Here is a 19144-nt window from a genome sequence, read left to right on the forward strand (position 1 = left end):
TCTGACACACAGTAGTACCCTGTCTGACACACAGACTCCCACACCAGCTTCTTCTTCCCAGCTGCTGCTTCTTCACATCCCAGCGTCTCCCTTTCACCACACAGGCTTCACATATATATACAGTACAGCCCCTCCTCCTGATGTCCCGCCTTCCACTCTCCATAGGATGGAACTTTCCCTCCAAACCCATGACAGACAGGTAACATCAGTGCTGTATGTAACACCTCCCCTCTTTATAAGTTGTTTTGTAGGGGGAAAGCTAAGGTGCTTTTTCCCAAAAAAACAACCTGGATAAAACACACAACAACAGTTATACATACCATATCATACTTACTTATACTTACATTCTAAGTTAACCATAGCAATTAGGCATTTAAACATTTACCATATACATTACAACAAGTTACCTTTATTCATACAAACCAAATTCAAAAACCAGGTACATTTAACTTTTTGTCATCAATATATACACATAGTCCATGTTCTTTCGCCGTCTTCATTCTTCAGGTCTTCTTGACAAGGCGTCAGCAACACAGTTCACTGACCCTCTGACCACCTTCACTTCAAAGTCATAGTCCTGTAGGTTTAAAGCCCACCTCATAAGTTTGCTATTGTGGGTTTTCATTGTCTTTAACCATTGCAGTGGTGAATGGTCAGTGCACAGAACAAAATGTCTTCCCCAGATGTAAGGCTTGGCCTTCTGGATCGCGTAGACTATGGCCAGGCACTCCTTTTCCACGGTTGCCAAATGTCTCTCACCTTTCTGGAGTTTCCTACTCAGGTAGGACACTGGATGCTGGTCACCATTCTCATCCTCCTGGCACAGAACTGCTCCTACCCCGCTGTTAGACGCATCGGTGTAGATGATGAACTCCCGGTCGAAGTCTGGAGCACGCAGCACTGGATACTGGACGAGCGCCTCCTTCAACCTCTGGAACGCCGCCTCACAGTCGCTGGTCCACGGGATGCGGTCATCAGCCTTCTTCCTCGTCAGATCGGTCAGCGGAGCCGCAATCTCGCTAAACCTCGGGATGAACTTTCTGTAGTAGCCCACCAACCCAAGAAATGATTTGACTTTTTTCTTGGTGTTGGGTCTGGGCCAATCACGAACAGCTTCTATTTTGGCCTCCAGCGGTTTTATCACTCCTCCCCCTACCATGTGACCCAAGCACTTTACTTCTGGGCTACCCAGCTGCAGTTTGTTTTCTTTGCAGAGCCTAGGCCAAAGCACTCCCTCCCCTGGGTTAAAGTGCCTCTCCCCGGCTCTCTGGACACACCAGGCTTTCTTTCTGACCTTTTGAGCTTGCAGGGTCTCTGCTGCTAGCTCTAGGTTTCTCTTTAGGTCCTTCCTTAAAGAGTCTATGTATGTCATCACATCTTGTGGGTCATCCTGGGTGATCTGCTCCCAATTTTGTTTGATCAAATCAAGGGGCCCTTTCACCCTTCTCCCAAATAATAGTTCAAACGGACTGAACCCGGTACTGGCTTGTGGCACTGATCGATAAGCAAACAAAAGGGATTGCAGCTTCTGGTCCCAATTGTTTGGATTCTCTGCCAAGTAAGCCCTAATCATGCGCATTAGAGTCCCATTGAACTTCTCAGTTAACCCATTACTTTCAGGATGATAAGCAGTGGTTTCCTTGTGCTTAATTCCACAGATTTGCCATAAGCGTTTCATGAGCTTTGATGTGAACGATGCGCCCAAATCTGTGATTATTTCTGAGGCAAATCCCATCCTGGACATATACCCCACCAAGGCATCTGCCACTGTGTTAGTTTCAATGTTAGTCAAGGGTATGGCTTCAGGGTACCTTGTGGCATGGTCCACAATTGTGAGAATGAATCTGTTCCCCCTCTTTGTGGCCTTGGGCAAAGGTCCCACAATATCCACCCCTATGCATTTGAACGGAGTGTCAATCACAGGCAAAGGGCACAACTTTGCTTTGGTCCTGTCGCGATTATTCCCCTGCCTTTGACACACATCACATTGTTTACAGAACTCCCTGATCTGCTTCCCTATGTCAGGCCAGTAAAAATTCTGTGTGATTCTCTGCTGTGTTTTGTTCACCCCTAAGTGCGCAGCAAACATGTCAGAGTGCCCCCTTTGTAAGATCATGGGGCGATACTTTTCAGGTACCACTAGCTGACTCCTGATCCCATCTCCCCCTTTTGAGATATTCCTCAGGGTCTCTCTATATAAAATCCCCTTTTTCTCCAGAAATCTCACTGGGGTTTCAGGTGTTAGCTGGGCGTCAGTCACCTGTTCAAAACACTTTTGGAGAGTGGCGTCTGCCTTTTGCTCTTGTCCAAATCCGCTGTCTGTGGTTAAGGTTTCCACCACAGCTTCTGAACTCCCCCCACCTGCTTCCGTCTCTGGCTCATCATTACCCCCCTGAACTGTCCCCGTGGTGGCTTGTGAGCGTGTAATCACTAGCACCCGTTTCACATGTTCAGCCAGGTCATTTCCCACGAGCACGGCTGCTGGCAGAGTCGATGAAATCGCTAGCCGCCAAACTCCCCTCCAGCCTTGAAAGTTGACAGGTACCTCCGCGACTGGCAGAGAGATTATCTGCCCCTCAATCCCTGCCACCTTCATGCTCTCATTTGGGATTACATATTCCCTAGGAATAATATCTGGATGGCACAGGGTCACCTGAGAACAAGTGTCCCGCAGCCCCCGATACTGACGGTCAAGTATTCCTACGTCCACCCCTGCTGTCTCAAACAACTGAGAATCTGTTCTCACGAGCAAGCATCGCTTGACCTCCACAAGAGGACCATTTTCCTCAGCCTGATCAGCAGATGTACTTGTTCCAGATTGAGTAGCCATGGCAACAGGCTCCCTCAGTGACAATGAGCCTTGCTCTTTCTGGACACAGAACACAGCTTTTGGCTTGGTTCCACTCGAATCCTGAGGCACAATTCCTTTTAGCTGCTTTAATTTCTCACACTCTGAGATTAGATGGCCCTTTCCCTGACAGAAATAGCATTTTCTGGTGTATTTTGAGTCTCTCTCATCTTGTTTTGGTTTTCCCTCCAAAATCTGAGGTCTTGGTTTCATGTCTGAGGGCTTCCCTTCACCATGGGCCCCTCCCCCTTGCTGGCTTTTCCCTGGTCCCTGAGAGTACTTGCTGTAGGTTTCTTTGGGTTTACCTACAGATTTCCCCTCACCCAAGGGCTTTCTTATTTGCGAAATAAAATCTGCGATCTCGGCAGCTTCCACCACAGATTTTGGTTTCCTTTCCCTCACCTGGAATTTCAATTCCCCATGCAGGACTGAATAGAACTGTTCCAGCGCTATCAAATCTTTAAGCTGTTGAAAGGTCTCTGTCCCCTCCTGCGATAGCCATTTCTCAAGCAGCCTCACCAATTGGGCCCCCACTTGGGTAAAAGTCTGCTCTGGTTTTTTGGTGAGGGATCTGAATCTTTGTCTCAGCTGTTCCGCATTTATCCCATGTCTGGCAAACACCAGTTTTTTAAACTCTGCAAAATCTTTCATCAGTTCCTCAGGCATCTCGGCATAAACCTCAGCCAGGCTACCACTGATTAAAGATCGCATGATGGTCATCTTCTCAGTTTCCCTCACTGAGAAGTCCACAAACGCTCTTTCCACTAAGGAAAAGAACACCTCAGGACAATCTCCCTTGTGGTACACAGGGAATTTCTTCAGGTCAGCTTTAGACAATTGGCCTCCCTCAGAATCCCTATTGTTATTATTGTTCTGGTTCATCAGTTCCAATTTTCTTAATTCAAACGCCATTTTCTCTCTCTCCAATGCCAATTCAAATTGTCTCTGTTTCTCCCTTTCCTCCCTTCTTTCTCTCTCTAATCTTTCCTCCATTTCCCTCACCCTCAGTTCATGCTGTTGGGCTAGGAGCAATTTTCTGAGTTCTGGGTTCTGCTCTCCTGTGCTGTCACCCTGCACTGAGCCAAATTCATCCTCAGAACCTTGGTCAACCTGGGGGTCTTTCACTTCACCCATTTCTGCCATCTGGCTTCGAGTCAAGGGCATAATCCCCCCTCAGAACAAGCTGCTTTAAAAAGTCAAGCCTCAAAATAAAACGACCACTTTTTTTTTTCTTCTTGCCTCAGAACCAGCCTTCTAGAGCTTGCTGCTGTTCCTTCAGCACTTAACTTGCAACAGTTGCGAGCCAGAGCCTACCCCCCTCTGCTGGGCCTCTCAGCAGGCAGGCTAAATCACTTCTACTTTACAATTTTGCCTCAGCTTTTTTCCCGCCAAAACCAGGCTGCCTCAGAGCACTCTAATCTAGTCTCCCCAGTTGGCACGTTCTTCCACTAGCGCACCTCCCCGTGAGGTACACCTAGAAGATTACCTACGCGCCTCAGATTGTCCCTGCCTAGACCCCCCTTGCTCTGGGCACACTTGCCAAGGCTTTGCTGGACCGCTGGACAACTGGACCAGTCGTATCCCACACGCTGGACACCAATCAATGTGACAAACCCAGACCTACTGGGATCTGCCACACTTAACTAAGCTGCCACCAACCATTCCCTATAAGAAGTCACACAGACCAGGGATGGATTTTTAAACAAATAAAAGAACAAGGTTTATTTAAATACAACACACAGGGAAAATAAAATAATCAGGTGAATAAGATAAAGTAACGTGGCTTAGTTTCACTCATACATACACACAGTTTGGTTCACACAGAACCCTTAACTTGAAGCACAGACCCTGAACCTATCAGTTCTGGCTAACCAACAGACACCTGAACCTATCAGGTTGGTACTCTGACACACAGTAGTACCCTGTCTGACACACAGACTCCCACACCAGCTTCTTCTTCCCAGCTGCTGCTTCTTCACATCCCAGCGTCTCCCTTTCACCACACAGGCTTCACATATATATACAGTACAGCCCCTCCTCCTGATGTCCCGCCTTCCACTCTCCATAGGATGGAACTTTCCCTCCAAACCCATGACAGACAGGTAACATCAGTGCTGTATGTAACAAGCGACACAATATATCCACTTGTCTCCAGATTCCCACCTGTTGTCTCAATATCATGGCAAGGTCTTTCATCCAGACTTGGACTCCCTCCACCTGACAACATGGAGGGTTCCCCTTGACAACCCAGGTTCTGAATCACACGTGTAAGCACTTCACTACTCTAACTTATTTTTACAAATGGAATGCTTTCTGTAAGTTTGCTTCTTCCCTTCCCTTCACTTACCTACCAGCCCAACTTCCCTCAACGCAGACCTCTGCTTCCTGCTTCACTTGTTTCATTGTGGCTTGTTGAATTCTACTCTGAAAGTGTACGTGGCTCTTCAAATGCAGCATCCCATTTTTGCCACCCTACATTAAAGCAGTTCTTGTGAGGGCTGAAGAATATGTGTCCGGCATACAAGCCTCCTACCCCACAGTGGTCCCTCCAGCTGGTCCTGAATTGCCTCACGAAGCCTCTTTCGTGAAGGAAGTCTCCACAACATCGGACCAGCTTCTAACCTTCAAAACCGCCTTCCTTCTTGCCTTCACGTCAGCATGTCAGACGGGGGAGTTGACAGCTCTAAGAGTGGACCCTCCATTCCTCCAGTTCCATCCTGGCAAAGTAACTCTGTACCCTGACCTCTCCTTCCTTCCCCATTTTTCATCTTATTTTCATCTAAACCAGCCAATTGTGCTGCCTACTTTTTTTCCAGCACCCACCTCACCTCTGGAATGGGCCTTGCACTCCCTGGATGTTAAACAAACACTCTCCTCTTTCTAGCCTTCCAGACACCTTGTGCTCGAGCTCTGGAAAGTTCTGAGGCTGCTCTACGCAGGCGTAGATTAACCTATTAGTGTGATTTCACAGGTGACCACTCGAAGAACCAGAGTTACAGGTAAGTAACCTCTTTTTCATCTCTAAGATTTAAACATTCTTTAAAAGTTTATTTTGTTAGCAAGTAAAAGCACTTTCATTCCTACAGGCATTTGATGTTTAATATCTGATTTTTACATAGCTAATTGGCATTACATTTGCTGCAAAGATATCCTTTTATTGTCTTTCTAAATGTTCTTATATTTCTTAATCTGTCTTGATGTTTTTAATGATTCTATGTTCAATAATAATTTTTAAATTGCTGTTTATATGTTGTTTTTAATTCTTGTTCTTTTAACAGACTCTCTGTTATTGGAAGTATCCAGGCAGAGGCTGGATAGCCATTTCTCAGGGGTGCTTTAGCTGTGATTTTCCTGCAGTGTTAGGTGACCACTGGGGTTTCTTCCACTTATGTGATTTTTATAGTTTTTTGTATATGGGATGGGCTAACATAGCCAAAACATTTAAAAAGTTGTTTTTTTTAAGAATTAACGTGAAGTTTAAGAAGCTGTCTTGTATTAAATGACACCACTATTGGGGAAGCAGCTTACCAATGCAAGATTTTAGAATGCTATTAGAACTATGAAGAGTTTACTATCAATTATTATGTCTCACAGGGAGAACCAGGAAGGACTGGTAGTCCAGGAACACATGGAGAAAAAGGTGAAAAGGGTGTTGTAGGAATTCCAGGTATCCCTGGTTCTCCAGGTGCCAAAGGGCAGCCAGGTCTTCCCGGTTCTCCAGGTAAGTGATTCAAAGCCTTTTCTTGTATTGTGTTCAGGTACTTAGGTAGCAATACTCAATCTTTGTTTTCTTTTTTGAAAGGTACTCCAGGAATCCCAGGTGGAAAAGGTGAAAAGGGATTCCCAGGCTTGGATGGTTTTCCAGGTTTGAAAGGACAAATAGGTAAAGAAACATTTTTGAAATAAAAACTATATTTTTAATCACTTAAAAAATTAAGATAATCTGCAGCATTTAATACTAGTTTTTGATTGCTTTTGTTTGTTTTTAAAAATTTAACTGTGTAGATTGGTAGGACCAAGCCACATCACCTTAATTCTGTAATTTTGGAAATTGTCATAAGATGTGTATGAAAGTTAATCACAGCCCAAGAAACTATGGCATCATACAAATCCAGTCATTCTGACAAATTGCCACTTCCTGCAGATGGAAGGACTGTATTATTCCTGTTACTGGTCTTGCCTTTCCCATACATTTTTATATTCTCTGTACCTTTACTTTTTCACTGGTTTCAAGGGCTGGCATCATTTCCTCCTTGCTCTGAAGCCCTCTGAGGGAACAGGATGTTAGATCTTCCCTGGCTTCCTCTCGGTCTGCAGAGCACCAAAGGCAAATCAACAAAAGCAGACCAGTTCTTGCCTGGGCCTCTGAGAGGAATTTCATTAGGAGGTACAAAGTTTCTTTTGGGGGGCCCCTTCTCCATTTTCTACTTTTAAGGTCTAATGCCCTTATACTCGCTCGTAATTTATCCCTCCAAAAAAATATAAATAAATTAAAATAAAAGAAGATCGGAGATGAGAAAGCACATTTGATTTGAACATCTTTGTTTATGCTACAATACATATAACAAAAAAATCACATTGAAACATCCTTTTTATTGCAATGCAGATCAGATCAGATGATCAGATCATCTTTAAAAGAGAAATAAACTTCCTATTTAAAAAGAGAGCTTTCCTGGACTTTTTTGGTGAAAACGTTTGGATCACAACATGAAAATTAAATGTTTTGCCAATGTTTGATTCAATACTTAGCCTGGCTAAATCCACAAGATGTTCCTGAGACACTGTGGACCTTAAATAATTCTTAATTAGCTTAAGTTTGTTAAATGACCTTGTTATGTTGTGGGTCCAGAAACGACAACTGCTTCAGCATATGGTTCTTTATTCCAAATATGACATGACATACACAGGATACACATTCAATAAATACCCATAACTCCACCACCCCCCATCAAACCCTCGTCCACCTGTCTCTTACAGCTGTCAGAAACCTCCTTTAAAATGTCCAATACATTACACCCTTCCCCCCCCCAGACAAGATTGTACCCGTTTACAATCATAGTCTTGCAAATAACAGGGAGGTGGCCATACTCGCTGAGAATGTCTTAAACCATTATCTTCAGCCTGCCCATTGGGACCTAATTGTCACAAAAGGGTGACCACTAGATCTTTTGTATCCTGAGAAGAACAATATTAAACAGCAAAGGACCTCACAAGATACTTTAATAAATATAAAATGAATATACTTTATTACCTACTGAATACAATTCTGATAAAAGGGGTTTCACACATTCAACACATTCACACCACATACATACTCACCAAAGAGAGAAAAATTCTTTATTTGCATCGCCCAAGTTCCAAAAAAAAAAAAAGTTCCAAAAGCCTTTTGGTCTCAGCAGACAAATTATGGTTGCCCGGACCCCTCTTTTATATTCTTTTTAGGCAGGTTATAGCTAAGCATGTGTATTAGATGTTTATTTGTTTCCCCCTAGATATATGGTCCTTATCACCTATTGTGAAGTATGGAATGCTTAATAGGTCTTCCATCACTTAGTGGTCAGGTGTGGAATCTGCTTGCTCAGGAGGATCCTTGTACCAGGGTTTCTTAATCCCCTTTGCTCTACTCCCTCAGTTAGCAGCAGATGTTTTTGTCAGTTTACTGAAAGCATAGTTCAAAAAGCTCACAATTCAAGAGTTGAATTTCTCACAATAAGGGCTTATAGCCAGAAATACAAAGTCCCATAGTTCCTCAGGTTTTTGTTGGTCTCCATCTTTGTGTCCTAACTCTCTCTCTGTTTCTTCACCTTATCCAGGCCCAACATGCATACACTCTCTAGCCAGCCGGCAGAGAGTGTTTTTCACTATCCTTACCATTCTCAGTACCTGTCCATTAGTAGATGGGAGCTGATGTCACATGCCAAATAGCATTATTTCCCATAAACTGCTGAAATTCTGCTGACATGAACTGAGCCCCGTTATCTGAAACAATAGTGTCCGGCAAACCATGTGTCGCACAAAGCCTCTGAAGTGTACAAACAATAATGGTTGTGGATACTACCTCCAATCATTTAGAAAAAGCATCCACCACAATAAAAAATGCTTGCCCCTGAAAGGGACCAGCAAAATCTATGTGGAGTCGGGACCAAGGGCCTTGTGCCACCTCCCATGGGTGGACGGGAGCCTGCGTTGGCAATGGTCTCAACTCCTGACACATGTGACAAGAATGAACCCATTCTTCAATGGTCTTATCCATCTTAGGCCACCAAACATAACTACAGGCCAGTGCCTTCATACGCACTATACCTGGGTGACCGACATGTTAGTGCCTCAAACACTTGTTGCAACCTGCTTGGAATAACAACTTGACTTCCCTACAGCAAACAACCTTTGTGCACGGAGAGTTTGTTTTGTCTACAACTAAATGGCTGGAACTCTCCCATCATTTGGCTCTCTGGCCATCCCTTCCACACCCAATTAAGAACATGGGCTAGCGTGCGGTCCTTAGCTGTGTGAGCTGCTACATTGGTAACCCACACTTGGGGCCGAAACAACTCTTCCAGTATTAACACATGGTGAGCTGGTGCCAGATCAACAGGTGGATCTGGCAGCAGGAGTCAACTGAGGGCATTGGCATGACCTAACACCTTACCCCGGCAGTGGCTCACATCATAAGAATAAGCTGACAAAAACACCGTCCACCACAACATTCATGGGGACAAAATCTGTGGGGTCTGTTTCTACAGAATTTCTCTTGTAAATTTCTGTGCAGCTTCTACACCTAAAATCTGTAGAAGCTCCTGGTTGTAATGTCATTGTAAGCTACCCCCATCTCCAAGGAGATTTAGGGGTGCCAGAGATGGAGAGATTTCGGAGTTTAGCCAGTCCTTATTAGCTAAGATGAGCCCAGTTTCTCAGCCAGGCCCTGACTAACACTCCTTCCTCAAGTCCATCCCCTTGGTTAAGAAAAAGCAACAAACACAGACAGTCCATGAGTTTACACTCAGGCTAATCTGGGCTCTATATGGTAGCAAAATATTCGTGGCCAATTAGTTAGGCTAGTTTGTACAAGAGACCAATGCATGCAATCTTAAACATTATTGCTTTTATTCAGAAAGATAGTTCTAAACAGAATTCAGATTATAGCAAAGCAATTCAGTCAGAAACATTTCCATATCAAGTCAGACAGACCACCCCACAAACTCCAGCTAAGAAAAATAACACAAGAAAACATACTAAGCTAGAATTATGCATAGGCGTTGTCTTTCTTACGTATCCTGTGACTCCATAGTCCATCAGGAAAGGTTAGATTCCAGTTGTAATCCAAAAGTCCATGTTGCAAAAAAACTCCATTCAAAAGTTATAATCCATTTTGGGAAAAAGCACATGTCTGTCCTTTCTCAGTCAAACTCCATCTTTTTTTCCACTTCCACCAACTTCCTTCTTCTTCCCAGCATGCCTCATAAGGAACACCCCCTCCTGGGTCTTGTTGTCCCGCCTAACTTTCTCATGGAAGCTTGAGTTGTTATCATGTCTTGTGGCAGAATTATTATGACTACCAGGAATGTAACTCTTTGGCTCTCCTTAGCAACTAGATAACCAGAGAACGAAGCTTCTCTGACACAGCATGTAAAATTTTCCTACCACAGACACAGACATTAAATCAAGATGGATGCTATTAGGACAATCTTAGGACTACATATCCCATTCTAATACACATAAAAACACAAATCATCACAGTCGTCACAAAGCTGTGTCTTTTAATCTCTGGCAGTTCAACAGAATGCGAGGAAAGGGTGTGACACTCGCCTTGCTGATTGTTGCCCTTTCTGGATGCCCAAGCCGCTTGATGATTCCCCCTTTCAGCTCCTCTCAAGTAAGGGGCAGCATGACAGGCACTTTGCCACACTTACTGCATTGTACATTTTGGAACTGACATGCCTTCCTCAGATGGGGGCCCCCATAACCGGCACACAAATTTTCTGGTGATACTTTTACTCCTTGGCTCCTCTGATTGATGACTCACATTACAGCTTCTCCGTCCTCCTCCCTAGAAGAGCAGTCCTCCCACTTCCCTTGATGGACACTTTCCAGCTTACTAGTCTTTTCCTGTTGAATTTATCTTGTAAATTTCTGTGCAGCTTCTACAGCTAAAATCTCCTCATAAGCTGTTTTAAAATTTACCTTCCTTGCAAACAATCAATGTTGCATTTTTTGTCCTTTATGCCACAAACCCACCTGTCTCTCAACGCCTCCTTGAGGTCTGTGAAATTACAATGCCTTGCAGCTTGTTAAAGGACCATAACATAATTAGCTGCTGAATTGCCAGGCTCCTGGTCTTGCTTGTAAAAAGCATGCCGACAAGCAATCCCTGATGGTTGAGGTGAGAAATGGTCTTGCAGCTTGTCTGTGATGACTGAAAATGTGATGCTTTTTAACTGGGGTAGGAGCACACAAAGCTCTCACTATCTCAAAATCAGGCAGACCACAAGTGCTGAGAAATGTAGCTCTAACAGTCTCTGGTTCGTTACTTTGTTGGCAGCAAGGTATGAAACCTTTATATGTAAGTTTCACAGTCTGCAATAGATGGGTCAAAAGCCTTCAGATATCCCCTGGTAGCTATTTCCAGAGCTCGTCCTTTACTTCTGCAACAGTTAGCCCACAGACAGGTAATTAATTCAGTCCAGCATACCTTCTGCAGGCAAGCAAAATCCCATCCTCGTCGCCAGTGTTAGGTTGTGGGTCCAGACACGACAACTGCTTCAGTATACAGTTCTTTATTCCAAAGATGACATGACATACACAAAACACATATTGAATAAATACCCATAACTCCCCCCCATCAAACCCTCTAGGCATCACCTCATTACAAAGGTCCACCTCTCCTACAACTGTCAGAAACCTCCTTTGAAGTACCCAATACACTACATCCCTCTCTCCAGAAGCTACTGTTGCTGGAATTGTTAATGGTATTCTTAAGCTAACACAAACATTTGGAAACAGCTCACCAAGTCTGTATTCTGCTAACAAGTTCAACAGATCTAATGGTTCTTCGTAGTGGTCTCTGTGAATGCACACAAATGGGTTAATCCTGCCCCTGCGGAGGATGTCCGGAAGATTCTAGAGCTATAGAAAAAAGAGTCAATTAGCTCCCCCCCGGAGGGTATATAGGCTCCGCCTCATCCCTCTCCTTTCAGTTCCTCTTTTTCCACCGTACCGTTAGGAAGAGCAGAGCATCTACACTTCTAGCTTAGCTAGCCTTTTATTCTTATACTTTCTCCAATGTTTATTTTTATTTATTGTTGTTTTATTTTTAATCCTCGACAGAACCTGCCAAAAATTTTTAGTTTGCCATCGTTCTGTCGCCCCACCTCGTTTTTGACAGACCCCCTTTTTTTCTTATTATTTATGGCCCCTCGGGGCTTCAAGCAGTGTGCCGTCTGTTTTCGCAAAATTCCGCTCTCAGACAGCCATGAAAAGTGCTTGTTTTGTCTGGGAGAATCACACCTCGACCAGACCTGCATTGCTTGAAAAGGTTTTTCCAAGTAAGTCATTAAACTCAGGCTCCTGTCACGTTCCCAGGGCTTACAACAGCAGAGTCCCATAAGCCAGTCCAAAGTCAGGAATTCAGGGAATGCAGAGCCAATATCCAAATACCAAAGCCAACTCACACAACGTAGTCCAGGGTCAGAGTCCAAAGCGAAAATGCACAACGTAGTCCAGGGTCAGAGTCCAGAGAACACGGTTCAAGGTTGTCAGGTGCGTGGATGCAAGCCAGAGGTTTGACTTGTTGCTTCCATGGATTTTCAGCCATCTGAGAGCTGTTTATAAGGTAAAACAGCCCCTTGAACTGCTGGAAGCCTTTTCATCCTGTCAGAACTCAGGGCTAGTTGATCGGATGTTTCTGCAGGCAGCCTTCAAGCGATCCTCTGTTCTTTTGGTCATAAGTCTTCCCCGAAGCCTGACCCGAAGCCTGTCTACTGGGGGAGGAGAATCTGGAAGCGATTCAGGTGTTTGTATTTCTGATTGCTCAGCATTCTCTTCAGCCACAGTTAACCCTTCAGGTTCCAGAGCTTTGGCTGCACTCATTACAGCGCCAACGGCTTTGATCTTTTCTCTATGAGAAAGACTCTTTTTCTTGCCATGGAAGGCTCCTCCCTCCCGGCACCAACTCCTCCACGCTCAGAGGCATCTAAACAGACTTCTCCTGTTGAGCAGTCAACTCTTATCATTTTTCTTCCTGTGAAGCCTAAGGAAGCCTCAAAACTGCCTAAAGCCAAGGCGTCTTCTCGAGTTGCCCTTCCTGCAAAATGGAAAATCAACGATAAGTCCAAAAAGCTGAAGAAGTCAGCTAAACTGCCTACTGTGCCTCCTCCAGCTCCTTCGATTCTGCTCGAGGAGTCTTTGAAGGAAGGAATTGGACTTTCAGATACTTAGGAGCACATTCCTTTAGCCCAGACGGCTCAGGATACAATGTGCATGGCTCCTAACTCAGGCCGATTCGAGGCTGTGCCAGACACCAGCTGGGCGGCTGCCCCTTCTAGCCCTCGATACTCAGGGCGGTCTGATACCGAATCTCTTTCCAAACAGGAGTCTGTCCACGACACTCCTAGGAAAAGTATGGAAAAGCACAAACATTCCATTCCGTACCAACCTCGAGATACAGGAGATGGGTACTGTCCACAGGGTCCGCCATTTGGCCACCCTTACTACGCTCCGTACCAACCGTTGTACCAAGGCTACAGCTACCCACCGGAATTTCCAGGCACTTCCATGCTTCAACCATCATGGCACCAAACCGTAGCTCCTCCCGCAGTACATCAGCCCCAGACCCAGGTGGATCTCTCAACACCTCAAGTACCGTCGCATAAGAGACATTTCCCCATGGTACCTACAGCGCCTCCCAAGCGCACCAAGCACAGTAGCCGCATCCTTCAGTATGGGCTACTACTCTGTATTCCGGCCCAGGAGCTCACAATACCGAACCTTTTTCCACGTTCACGCAGTCTGACATGGGCATTATTCCTGAGGATGCGGTACCATGCCAATCCCCTTCTCTAGCCTCTCAATCCTTCCCAGATGACCACTCTATGGCATCCAGTGACTCAGAGGCTCCTGAGCCAGTTGGTCAAGGCCCATCTTCCCAGCCTTCTCCAGAAGACTTCTCTTCTTATGCACAACTCATCATGCGCATAGCCAAAACACTTCAGCTGGATGCACAGATCCCGCAACAGGAAAGAGACTTAGTCTTTCAAGACATGGAACAGGACAGGACTTCCCGTCCCAGTCTGAGCCTCATCCCAGCCTCTTCGAACTGGTTAAAACTTCATGGGACAAATCACCCTCGACAGCTCAAGTCCCTCGCAAAATAGAGCATCACTACAAAACTCATGGGTTGGATTCGGAATTCCTCACTAATCATCCAACACCAAACTCCATCGTGGTTGAAGCTACCCAGTACAGGTCTCATACCCGGTCGTCAGCTGCACCCATTGACAAAGAGGGTAGAAAATCGGACAATTTGGGCAAAAAGCTTTATGCCTTCGATGCCTTCTTGATCAAAATAGCCAATTATCAAGCAGCCATGGGCGCTTACCAGAAGCATCTTTGGGACAAAATAATCCCTATACTACAAACTCTACCTGATCCTTCTAAAACGGAAGCCCTCAATGTTTACGAAGAGGCTAATACCCTGACAAGGCAACAGAGATTTGCTGCAAAACACACGGCAGACATCGCCTCTAAATCCATGCTAACAGCAATAGCTGTCAGACGCCAGGCATGGCTCAGAACCACCAATATCCTCAATGACACTAAAACAAAAATCGAGGATCTACCCTTCGATGTGATTGGAGTATTCAACGCCAAAACCAACGAAATCATGGAAAATATCCATGAGAAAGACAGCGAAGTCTTACGTACCGTACCAGCCGTATAGGTACCAGAAACAGGCATACAAAAAGCCTCAATACCAATCTTCCACTCAGTACCAACCCTTTCGGTACAGCAAACAACAGCAATCGTTGCTGTTGTTCAAACAGCAACGATTTCGCAGCCCCAAGCAGTCCTTTCACAAAGCTCAGCACAGGGGTAAGCATCTCCTAATTTTTTATGCACCACCAGACTGTTCCCATTCCTCCAAGAATGGCAAACCATCACTACTGACAAGTGGGTCCTTAATATTTATATTTATATATTTATTTATTTATTTATTTATTTATTGGACTTATATACCGCCCCATAGCGCTACAAGCACTCTCCGGGCGGTTTACAATTTTAATTATACAGGCTACACATTGCCCCCCCAGCAAGCTGGGTACTCATTTTACCGACCTCGGAAGGATGGAAGGCTGAGTCAACCTTGAGCCGGCTACCTGGGATTTGAACCCCAGGTCGTGAGCACAGTTTTAGCTGCAATACAGCATTTTAACCACTGCGCCACGAGGCTCTTTGAATAATATCATTGAAAAGAGCTATTTGATCGAATTTGCAGAGACCCCGCCACCAAACTCAATCAAAACAACTCCCTTTTTCATGCCTCTGCATTTGGCAATCTCAGTACTCCTATTCAAGGAGGCCATAACCAGGGTAGCATCCTCTGACTCTAGCGAGGGTTTCTTCTCGTGCTACTTTGCAGTCTCCAAGAAAGATGGTGGCATAAGGCCCATCATGGACCTCAGAGACCTCAACCTATACATTCCCCACAAGAAATTCCGTGTGCTGACTCTTGATTCCATTCTCCCTCTTTTGTCTCAGGGAAACTGGTTCATCACCATAGATTTACAGGATGCCTACTTCCACATCTCCATTCACCTGTCTCATCAAAAATTCCTCCAGTTCCGGTTCCATCACGCTACCTACCAATTCACCGCTCTCCCGTTCAGGCTCTCCACAGCCCCCAGGACATTCACAAAATGCATGGCACCAGTTGTGGCTTGTCTCCGTGCCAAGGGGATAAAAATATTTCCCTATATAGACGATTGGCTCCTAGTGGCAAAATCCTACCACGTTTTTGGGAATGGTGCCACTCCCACCACATTTTTCCCCAAGCAATCTATATTGCGTCCAAGGACAGTTCCCTGGCAGACCGTTTGACCCGACTACCCACCAGAATGTACAGATGGGCCCTCGACCAGAAGCTCTTCCTAGACTTATGCAGCCGATGGGGACAGCCCACGATAGATCTCTTTGCGTCCCATCGAAATACCAAATGCAACCGGTATTGCTCCAGGGTGGGCATAGTCGCCTCATCCCTCAGAGACGCCTTCCTCATACTGTGGTCCAGAGAACTAACTTACCTGTTCCCTCCAATAGCGCTTCTCCTCAGGACCGTAACCAGGATCATTCAATACCAAACGAATGCAATTCTCATTGCCCCATGGTGGCCGCACCAACCCTGGTTTCCCCACCTATCAGAAATAATGGAAGAAATAATACACCTACCTCTGATACCGTCCCTTCTCTCACAGATGTCCACCCTGATGTCCGGTCCCTGACAGCGTGGAAGATATCCCCAGGTTCCGTGCAGTCCTAGACCAAGCCTGAACACTGTCCACCTCCCGGCTGTACGAGAACAAATGGAAAGCTTTCACCAAATTCGCTCAAGCCAAAGGCATGATCACAGTTGTTGTTGTTTAGTCGTTTAGTCGTGCCCGACTCTTCATGACCCCATGGACCAGAGCACGCCAGGCCAACCTGTCTTCTACTGCCTCCCGGAGCTGGGCCAAATTCACGTTGGTGGCTTCGATGACACTGTCCAACCATCTCATCCTCTGTCATCCCCTTCTCTTGCCCTCACACTTTCCCAACATCAGGGGCTTTTCCAGAGAATCTTCTCTTCTCATGAGATGGCCAAATACTGCAGCCTCAGCTTCAGGATCTGTCCTTCCAGTGAACACTCAGGGTTGATTTCCTTCAAAATGGATAGGTTAATTCTCCTTGCAGTCCAGGGGACTCTCAAGAGTCTCCTCCAGCACCACAGTTCAAAAGCATCAATTCTTTGGCGGTCAGCTTTCTTTATGGTCCAGCTCTCACTTCCGTACATCACTACAGGAAAAACCATAGCTTTGACTATTCGGACTTTTGTTGGCAAGGTGATGTCTCTGCTTTTTAAGATGCTGTCTAGGTTTGTCATCGCTTTCCTCCCAAGAAGAAGGCGTCTTTTAATTTCATGGCTACTGTCACCATCTGCAGTTATCATGGAGCCCAAGAAAGTAAAATCTGTCGCTACCTCCATATCTTCCCCTCTATTTGCCAAGAGGTGATGGGACCAGTGGCCATGATCTTAGTCTTTTTGATGTTGAGTTTCAGGCCATTTTTTGCACTCTCCTCTTTCACCCTCATTACAAGGTTCCTTAACTCCTCCTCACTTTCTGCCATCAGAGTGGTATCATCTGCATATCTGAGGTTGTTGATATTTCTTCCGGCAATCTTAATTCCGGTTTGGGATTCCTCCAGTCCGGCCTTTCGCATCATGTATTCTGCATATATGTTAAATAAGCAGGGGGACAATATACAGCCTTGTCGTACTCCTTTCCCAATTTTGAACCAATCAGTGTTTCCGTATCCAGTTCTAACTGTTGCTTCCTGTCCCACATATAGGTTTCTCAGGAGATAGATAAAGTGGTGAGTCACTCCCATTTCTTTAAGGACTTGCCATAGTTTGTTGTGGTCGACAGAGTCAAAGGCTTTTGCATAGTCAATGAAGCAGAAGTAGATGTTTTTCTGGAACTCTCTGGCTTTCTCCATAATCCAGCGCATGATCACAGTACCGGCATCTCTACACATGGTGCTTACCTTTCTGCTCCATCTCTTCAACCTGGGACTGGCTCATTCCATACTTAAAGTTTACATCTCAGCAACCGTGGCTCACCAACCTCCTCGATTGTGCTCCGCCAGGCTCTTCTCCGACCCTACTCTTAAAAGATTCCTGAAGGGCCTACAAAACATACGGCCCCCTTCACAGCACATTGTACCACAATGGTCTCTACCACTCGTCTTGGAAGCTCTCACCAAGCCTCCATTCGAACCTGTGGCTACCTGTTCAGAGAAACTGCTTTCGCTGAAGACCGCATTTCTTGTAGCCATTACGTTGGCCAGAAGAGCGAGTGAGCTGGCTGCACTCAGGTCAGATCCTCCTTACCTCCAAATGTACCCTGACAAAGTCATCCTTTACCTTGACATTTCCTTCTTACCGAAGGTGGTATCGGATTTTCACGTCAACCAGCCCATTGTGCTCCCAACGCTGTTTCCTTCTCCATCCACGCCATTAGAGCGCAAACTCCACACCCTCGATGTCATAAGAGCTCTTGCCTTCTACCTTCACCATACCAAGCACACTAGGTGCTCCCTGTGTCTCCTCCTATGTTATCATGGACCACACAAAGGCGCTCCTGCTTCTTCACAATCAATATCCAGGTCGATTGTTCAGTTCATACAGTTGCTTACCAGCTCACTAATAAGCCTGTACTGGACGGTCTGAAGGCCCACTCTACCAGAGCAGTCTCTACGTCGACAGCTCTATTCAAGGGTGTTCAGCTACAGAACATTTGCAAGGCAGCTACTTGGGCCAACCCTTTGACGTTCCCCAGACACTACCGCCTAGACGTTAGAACCAAAAATGATGCGGTGTTTGGACGGGTGATACTATCATCTCTGATATCGTGACGGCCCTCCTTCCGGTGAGTACAGCTTGCCATTCACCCATTTGTGTGCATTCACAGAGACCACTATGAAGAAAGTTAGGTTACCTACCTGTAACTTTGGTTCTTCTAGTGGTACTCTGTGAATTCACACATCCCTCCCTTCCTCCCCTCTATCCGTCACAATATCATGTTGTGATACCTTGCTATCTTTTTATATACAGTGACGATGGATTTAGGGAACTGAAAGGAGAGGGACGAAGCAGAGCCTATATACCCTCTGGGGGGGAGCTAATTGGCTCTTTTTTCTATAGCTCTAGAATCCTCTGGATGTCCTGTGCAGGCGCAGGATTAACCCATTTGTGTGTATTCATAGAGTACCACAAGTTACAGGTAGGTAACCTAACTTTTTGACTGTGCATTTACAAAATTTGTTTTATGTACTGAGGGTAAATGTTGCATTTCTTTTAAAAAATCATCACCATTAAGGTCAGCAGGACATTGCTCTGATAAAGATAAAGCTTTTTTTTACTCATAACTTTCAGACATGGTGAGGTGTCCACAAGAAACAAATTTTTTCTGCCAGCTACCTAACGGCGTTGAAGCGGACAGTTAATCCTGCTATAATATTGTTTGGCCATCACATTTTGGACCTGCT

At 45.3% G+C, this 19144-nt stretch overlaps 1 protein-coding gene across 2 annotated transcripts in view; it reads left to right on the forward strand.

The window, feature by feature from the left end:
- COL4A1 (collagen type IV alpha 1 chain) overlaps positions 1–19144 on the forward strand; it is a 389221-nt gene that overhangs the window by 275951 nt on the left and 94126 nt on the right. For both annotated transcript variants that reach the window (XM_072992788.2, XM_072992838.2), the window contains exons 38-39: positions 6443–6569; positions 6651–6731. In XM_072992788.2, the coding sequence (XP_072848889.1) occupies positions 6443–6569; positions 6651–6731 (208 nt within the window). The remainder of the gene's footprint in view (positions 1–6442; positions 6570–6650; positions 6732–19144) is intronic.

The sequence above is a fragment of the Pogona vitticeps genome, chromosome 1 (genome assembly GCF_051106095.1).
Source record: "Pogona vitticeps strain Pit_001003342236 chromosome 1, PviZW2.1, whole genome shotgun sequence".
NCBI classification, from domain to species: Eukaryota; Metazoa; Chordata; class Lepidosauria; order Squamata; family Agamidae; genus Pogona; species Pogona vitticeps.